Source organism: Gigantopelta aegis, chromosome 3 (assembly GCF_016097555.1).
Source record: "Gigantopelta aegis isolate Gae_Host chromosome 3, Gae_host_genome, whole genome shotgun sequence".
NCBI lineage: Eukaryota > Metazoa > Mollusca > Gastropoda > Neomphalida > Peltospiridae > Gigantopelta > Gigantopelta aegis.
In genome coordinates this window covers 43,099,557-43,107,920 of record NC_054701.1, presented here as the reverse complement: position 1 = coordinate 43,107,920, position 8,364 = coordinate 43,099,557, and the positions used below count along the sequence as shown (strand labels likewise).

Below are 8,364 nucleotides of genomic sequence, written 5' to 3'. Positions count from 1 at the left end.
CAAGGGATCTCTTGTGCCCTCTCCCATAGACAGGACATTACATACCGCAGTCTTTGGTGTATCATTCTTAGAGCACTGTAGCTGGTTGGAACAATTCATGGATCATGACCCCTCCCCCCAAAAAAACAAAAAAACAAATCAACAACACAAAACAAACCAAACCAAACCAGGGTGATCAATTATGCAAAAATCATGCCCCCCCCCCCCCCCCCGCTCCGCCGTGCCTGTAGTGATGGTGGTTGATGGTGGTTATGATGATGAAATAAGTAAATAAATAAATAAATGGCCGACAGACAGACACGCACACGCGCACACGCGCGCGCGCACACACACACACACACGCACCTGTGGACAATCGACTAACAAGTACGTCCGTGCTTTGAACTTCTGGTAGTCCGAGATACTGTATGTTCTGGAAATTACGAGATATAAATTATAGACCGTTACCACGAAAAACAAAGGCGTAACTTACGAGTCACAACGTTGGGACAGTGAACATTTTAGGGAAAAGTTTGAACAGTGCATGGTTAGTCATAGTTTTAGTAATGAAAGGCTAATTCCAAGCATTCCATTATTGAAACAATGTTAGTCATTCAGTTCCAGTTTTCCATGTCAACTTAATCTTCGTGCACTTCTTAATAAGCAATAATTATAAAACTAGCATGGTTATACCCTTTTCCGTGAACATCTTTATTCCATTAGGGACCGCGGACACTTTTTAAATATGACAAGAATGATATTGATTTTTTGCTATAATGAAGAAATACCGGAAAAATATCCGCCCGGTCCCCCCTTCCCCTAACCCTAACCCTAACCCTAACCCTAACCCCAACCCTAGTCCTAACCCCAGCCATAACCCTAACCCTCAACCCTAACCCTAACCCTAACCCTCAACCCTAACTAAAAATAATAATGGAGGGGACCGGGCGGATATTATACCGAAATACCTTTAAAAGAATACAAAAAATTCAAAAAAAAATAAAAATTCAATTAGTCCTGACCCCCAAAATAAAACATTTGTAATCAGGGTAGGTAACTCCGTTTTGCAAAAAGAAAATAAAACCCCAAAATGTTTGGCACACTCAAAATTGTAGGAATGTATTCATTATTTTCAAATAAAATACCTTCAGTTCCATTAATATAACCAGTATAATCGACTAATTGGTCATTATAATACCCACCGGCCTCGGTGGCGTCGTGGCAGGCCATCAGTCTACAGGCTGGTAGGTACTGGGTTCGGATCCCAGTCGAGGCATGGGATTTTTAATTGAGATACCGACTCCAAACCCTGAGTGAGTGCTCCGCAAGTCTCAGTGGGTAGGTGTAAACCACTTGCACCGACCAGTGATCCATAACTGGTTCAACAAAGGCCATGGTTTGTGCTATCCTGCCTGTGGGAAGCGCAAATAAAAGATCCCTTGCTGCCTGTCGAAAAAAATAGTAGCCTATGTGGCGACAGCGGGTTTCCTCTAAAAACAGTGTTAGAATGACCATATGTTTGACGTCCAATAGCCGATGATAAGATTAAAAATCAATGTGCTCTAGCGGCGTCGTTAAATAAAACAAACTTTTTTATAATACCCAGCCACCACCAAAAAGGGTTCAACATAAGAAAACGGCCATTTTTGTTGCATAAGCATATCATACAACATGTGGAATGTAATAAAACTCATTTGTGCATTACAAATGAACATTACCATCATCGTCATGTGCTACATATAACTCCTCATTCGTTACACACATCACAGCATTTAATTGTACAGAGTAAAGAGCATCAGTCGGCCATGGAAAAAGTGATATATACAGGTCAATGGTCAATATGTAAGAAGACAAAATGTGTACCATTAATGTTGTATCTCTGTCAAAATGTCAACGTGTGTGTGTGTGTTATATGAGAGATAGAGAGAAGTGAGACTGAAAGAGGGGGAGAGAGGAAAAGAAGGACAGAACAAGAGAGATAACAGATGTATGTGTTAGGTTTTGGGAAATCGAGTTTCTTCATAATTACAAAATTTGGAATAATTAGAGAGAATGCTTCATTGTTGTTTGTATGGTTTTTGATTTTTTTAAAAATAAGTTAGTGGCATTAATTTTTTTTACAGCACCCATGCTGTGTTATTGAGACAATTATATACACATTTAGTGCTGTCATTGTCAAAGGTGTGCAAACAGTGGTTTAATTGGTGAAACGAAAAGTCGTAGAATACATGGTTAGGATTTTAAAAAGGTTTTTTTACACATTAAGTATAATGAAAAAGTTGACATTTTTACCTGGGTACCCCTTTAATTGATTACAGTCAGTGCTCCACAACTGGTGTAACAAAGGCTGTGGTGTACTATCCTGTCGGTGGGATGGTGCATATAAACGATCCCTTGATGCTAATCAAAAAAGAGTAGCCCATGAAGTGGCGACAGCGGGTTTCCTCTCACAATATCTGTGGTTCTTAACCATATGTCTGATGCCATATAATCGTAAAATATAATGTGTTGAGTGTGTCGTTAAATAAAACATTTCCTTCCTTCCACTTTAATATTAATATTAATAATAGTTGATATTTTGACTTGACATTTTTTCCAGTGACATTTTGTCCTACATCCGTTAATTATAAAGATGTGGTTATAGGGATTATTTTTATGTGATTCCCTAACAACAGATGTGTCAGGGCCACAATAAATGTATTCATAATAACAAATCATTGAAAATGTAAACAAATATCCGCCATCTTGGATAGTAGTAAACCGACAAACAGGAAGATGTTGTTAACGGGCGATCACAGTTATACAATAAATCAAAACATCTAAATTTTGTCATGTACTGCAAGAGTAATAAATTAAATTTAATTACCTCGCAAAAATAAATACTTGCAATAATGACAACACCACTATTTTTCAATAATTAAATGCGATATCGCTACTTTTTCACTTTGCCACTGAATAAAACGTAAAGTGGCAAGTAAAACGAGTTCTATATTTGTTATAAAGTTTTATCAATGTATTTTATACCTGATACAAGTACTGGTATTCTTCCAATATTAAACAAATGTTTTATAGACGTTAACTAACATGTGCTTTTCAAACCTTGCATTCGGCAATGGTGTAACAGATGTGAGTGGCGCTACCAGTCTTCCGGTGCAGTCTCTAATTCCATAGCTGATGTGACTGAATTTTGGTTAGCCCATCGCAGACCTTTGCAACTTCCTCCCATGCAGTTTAAATTGTGTGATTGCAAAGCAATTTTTTTTTTGTTACTCTTGAGCCACACATACATGTATATTTATATGTAGCCCGAGTACTCTGACTATAAGAGAGCTAGACAGACATTTGGTCATAAATGCGCTCTCATTACAGTCAGAGACCAACCTATGTATTTTTTTGGCAGTTCCTGACAACCAAAAAGGTGGCAAAAATTCCCGCTGTAATACCACACCAATCCTATGTTTGACGTCAAATACCTTTACATCGATCATTTTCGAGTTAACTGATAAAAAAAAAATCCACATATTACTGTAGAATACTTTATTTTCGCGGGATCAAATTTTCGCGATTTAATGAAAATGGGTCAATTCGCGAACATTTATTTTCGCGAATCTCCCAACCCCCATCAATAAAAAACCCGAAGTACAGATGTCAATAATTTTGTTTTAAAAACGGAACTTAGTTTTGCTGGTTGTTACGCTAATCTGTAGAACTAATCCTACATGTACACACGAGTGCTATACACATAAAACAATAGTTTTCCTGCTTTAACCAATCAAGACTTTATTGTCCTTATAATTGTTATAAAAACAAAAACCGAAAACAAACGAAATGAAATTTGCAGGCACAAGCTACTAGTACTCAGTAACTTAAGTATGATTGAAACAATATTTATTGCCGTCAAAATACTATTTCAAAACGGTTTGTGATTGGCTAACAGGCCAAAAATAAAAATAAAATTGTGAAACATTTGAACATAGCCCAGTCCGGATTTTTTCACTTCCACATTTTTAATATACTGTGATAATGCATGTTTACTTCCGTCGTTGAACATGTGTAGACTCTGTCCGATTAACTGATCGCTAGCACATGCGAAGGAAAACAGCATAAAGCTTTTTAGTGTTAGTATTGTTTTATTATCATGTATGTACTTACAATCGTGTTCTTGATTTAAAGTTTTAAACAGCTTTTGTGTTTTGTGGTTTGTTCCGTGACAGGAGGGAGCACCGCTTTGTTACTACTAGCCTCGTACATCGGAAACTAATGTGGTATAGTTGAACAAGACTACATATTATTTATTTTTTTTGTCGGCCTTTATAAAAAGTTTATTTTCGCGTGGAATATATTTTCACGGATTTCATTCACACGCGAAAAACGTGAAAATAAATTCCACGCGAAAATAAAGTATTATACAGTAATCACTAATACACATACTACAAAAAGAAATCCGACAGCACCCATGTTCAGCTATGCTTCGTGACACTCCGTCGACATAATTACAAAGCTCGGCGACCTATTTCGAGACGTAGATCACATGATCGCCCACTGGGCTATTCCGCCTAGTAGACAGAATGGCTGAGTGGGCGATCATGTGACGCAACGTCACGATATAGGTCGGCGAACTTAGAATTCTGCTGTCCGGAGCTTAGCTCAATATGGGTGCTGTCGGATTTCTTTCTGTAGTATGTGTATTAGTGATTAATATGTGGATTTTGTTTTATCAGTTAACTCGAAAATGATCTATGTAAAGGTATTTGACGTCAAACATAGGATTGGTGTGGTATTAGAGCAGTAATCTTTGCCAACTTTTTGGTTGTCAGGAATTGCCAAAAAATAGGTTGGTCTCTGACTGTAATGAGAGCATATTTATGTCCAAATGTCCGTCTAGCTCTCTTACAGTCCGAGAACTCGGGCTAATTTATATGCAAGAATCAGCAATTGTAATCTATAGTCGGAGTCATTAGTCCCTCTCATCTAGCGAAAATCTTTTTTCGTACTATGGAATTTACTACAAGTCGATTGATTATTTTAAATTACACATAAAAATAGTATATTTTATTATTTACAAATATATTTTTTATAGAATGATGGGACAGACTGTCGCAATGATCACAAGATGGGGCGGGATTTAGCTCAGTCAGTTGAGTGCTTGCTTGAAGGCACTTGCATCGCAGGATCAAACCACCTCAGTGGATCCGTTCAACTGATTGGGTTTTGTTTCTCGTTCCAACCAGTGCACCACAATTGGTGAAAAGCCATGGTATACATGTGCTTTCCTGTCTGCATATAAAAGATCCCTTGCTGCATTATGAACAATGGAGTGACCAAATGTTTGACATCCAGTAGCCAATGATTGTGCTCTAGTGGTGTTGTTAAACAAAACTTTTTTCTTAATGTCATTCAAAATGGTGACAGTCAACTTGCAAGCTGTTAGATCTAGATGTTCATATAATCATGTTCTTTGCTCAAGTTTGGCTTCTAAGACAGCTAGGAAGCGATGGTGCTGGGGTGCCCACCTTTCCCTTTGACTGGGAATCCAGTGACTACACTACTATTAAAGTGGAACTTTCTCGTTATTTACACTCTGATAATTTCCTAAATAAATTATTTGCTTAAGCACAAAAAATAATTCATAAAATAATAAATTAAACTTATATTTTGTCCTCCTTTTTGGTACTGCACATACTCCTGGAGGCTGCCACTTTTTATCATGTGATCAGTATCATTGATAATTTAAATTATGACATCGATACTTTGTCGCACTGAAGGTGCACACTTTTGCAACAGAATACAATTACATGCAATAAGTAAAGTTTGTTTTATTTAACGACGCCTCTAGAGCACATTGATTTTTATCTTATCATCGGCTATTGGATGTCAAAACATGCAATAAAGTCAAATGTTTGATCAGAGCAATTTCAGTTGCAACAAAAATTCCACCGCAGGCTAGTGCACACAATGCAACACTGTCTATATTGTATATTGCACCTTGTTGCAAAGGTCTGCGATAGGCTTTAACTGGTAACAACTGTCTTACCATGTTTATTTTATGGCAGTAAAGATAAAATAACAATCATTTGGCAGCATATAGTTCAGTTATAGCATCACTGAATTTCTTATCCCTTTCATTTTAATTTCACAGATGTCCATGGGTGCAATCTTGGTTGAGTACCAAGATGATAACTGATAACTGTACAGACCAGTGTCATTTGATTTCTTGACTGAGAGAAACATGTTTTCTGTGTTGAGTCGGCTAATTGGTCATCTGTTACAAAGTCAGGACAATGATGACGATGACAGAGAGAGCCCAAGTCTTGAAGCCAGTGGTAATCAGTTGCCATGGTTACTCGATATTGACAGCACGGACACTGGCAGCTGTAAGACCCGTTGTTTTGAGGGCACTGTCACCCACGTTTTCAGCGGGCAGGGTCTGATCGACGGAGAAATATATTTTAGCTTCAGTGCTCTGTCTGCAGGCAAAAGCGAGCCCAAAGTTGGTGATGTTGTTTACATTGTTGCTAAGCAGCAGCACGAGAATGGTGGTTGGCATGCAGAATCGGTGACGATAACCTCAAAAGGGTGGGAAGACGAGGAGGATTCTAGCGCCGATGAGAAGAAAACTGCTTTTATTGGAAAAGTCACGCACGTTGGAGAGGAAACTGGATTGATCAACCACAACATCGAATTCGACGTTGATGACTGCCTCAACGGATACACACCTCACAGAGGTGACTGGGTGACAGCTCGGTTCGAGGGGGACTTACAAGAAGAAGAAACTGGAAACAATGGAGGAGGAGAAGATGATGATAATAAGAGGTACGCTGTGGATGTTGAACCACTGCGATCGTGGACCTTCGAGGGAGTGATCTCAGCGGCGATGGAGGACCACGGGTATATCGACGGAGAAGTCTACTACGAACAGTCGGCATGTTTGAACGGGTACCGGCCGAGCAAGCGAAACTTCGTCAAAGTGACAGCCATTGAAAGTCATCAGGGCAAATTGTCCTGGAGAGCTGTCAGTATAGTACCACTGTCCACTAACAGGTGAAGGCTGGTTCGGAAAATATCATATTGTGGGGATGGGAGGCAGGGGCCGCCGTTAAGTTCGAGCCCAGGTCCATTCCTATTCTGTCCCGAACCAGACCACTGCCTACCCAGAGGCCAGGCCCGGGATAGACATGCCCAAAACCTCAGTGGTATAGGGGTATGTTAAAAGGTGTTTTGTTCTCTCTCTCTCTCTCTCTCTCTCTGTCTCTCTCTCTCTCTCTCTCTCTCTCTCTCTCTCTCTCTCTCTCTCTCTCTCTCTCTACCAGCAAAATTAGTTGTATTCCATGTAAAAATGTGTTAGTAATTAGTTTGCACCCCTATATATAGCTGTTTGGCAGTAATTTTAATATGAATAAATGTTATCCTGGTTCAGACTTTTTTTAATTCAGGCAAAGACCAGTGAGGCCCCATACAATAATGAGAGTCCATGTGCCTATACTGCCATTAATATTTTTTTAAAGTATAATAATGTTTCATTGCAGAGTGCCTAACTATGGTCAGTCGAAAACATTGCAGTATCAGCAGGGCAGTGGTTGGCTTATACCAGGACAGAAACCCAAAATGTAAGTGCCATTTAGTAGAGTACTCATATACATATACATATACATATACATATACATATACATGCAGGTCATGTCAGGTCATAAGGTAATGCAAAATGCAATCACACTGTCTTGTGCAGCTGTTGTAGTACACGTCTGTCAAGGGCGCAGGTGTCAACTTATGCCGGCTCCTTCGTCCAGGACAGGAAGGGGGTTGGGATGGGTGGGAGAGGGGACCACCCACACTTGGCAGGTGTCAACTTATGCTGGCTCCTTCGTCCAGGACAGGAAGGGGGTTGGGATGGGTGGGAGAGGGGACCACCCACACTTGGCAGGTGTCAACTTATGCTGGCTCCTTCGTCCAGGACAGGAAGGGGGTTGGGATGGGTGGGAGAGGGGACCACCCACACTTGGCAGGTGTCAACTTATGCTGGCTCCTTCGTCCAGGACAGGAAGGGGGTTGGGATGGGTGGGAGAGGGGACCACCCACACTTGGCAGGTGTCAACTTATGCTGGCTCCTTCGTCCAGGACAGGAAGGGGGTTGGGATGGGTGGGAGAGGGGACCACCCACACTTGGCAGGTGTCAACTTATGCTGGCTCCTTCGTCCAGGACAGGAAGGGGGTTGGGATGGGTGGGAGAGGGGACCACCCACACTTGGCAGGTGTCAACTTATGCTGGCTCCTTCGTCCAGGACAGGAAGGGGGTTGGGATGGGTGGGAGAGGGGACCACCCACACTTGGCAGGTGTCAACTTATGCTGGCTCCTTCGTCCAGGACAGGAAGGGGGTTGGGATGGGT

At 40.6% G+C, this 8,364-nt stretch overlaps 1 protein-coding gene across 1 annotated transcript in view; it reads left to right on the top strand.

Moving 5' to 3' along the window:
- The first annotated feature begins 478 nt into the window (after nucleotides 1-478).
- Nucleotides 479-8,364, top strand: part of LOC121368075 (RNA helicase Mov10l1-like) — a 30,852-nt gene continuing 22,966 nt past the window's right edge. The window contains exons 1-3 of the mRNA XM_041492606.1: nucleotides 479-526; nucleotides 6,119-7,020; nucleotides 7,506-7,586. Of these exons, the coding sequence (XP_041348540.1) occupies nucleotides 6,209-7,020; nucleotides 7,506-7,586 (893 nt within the window). The 5' untranslated portion in view covers nucleotides 479-526; nucleotides 6,119-6,208. The remainder of the gene's footprint in view (nucleotides 527-6,118; nucleotides 7,021-7,505; nucleotides 7,587-8,364) is intronic.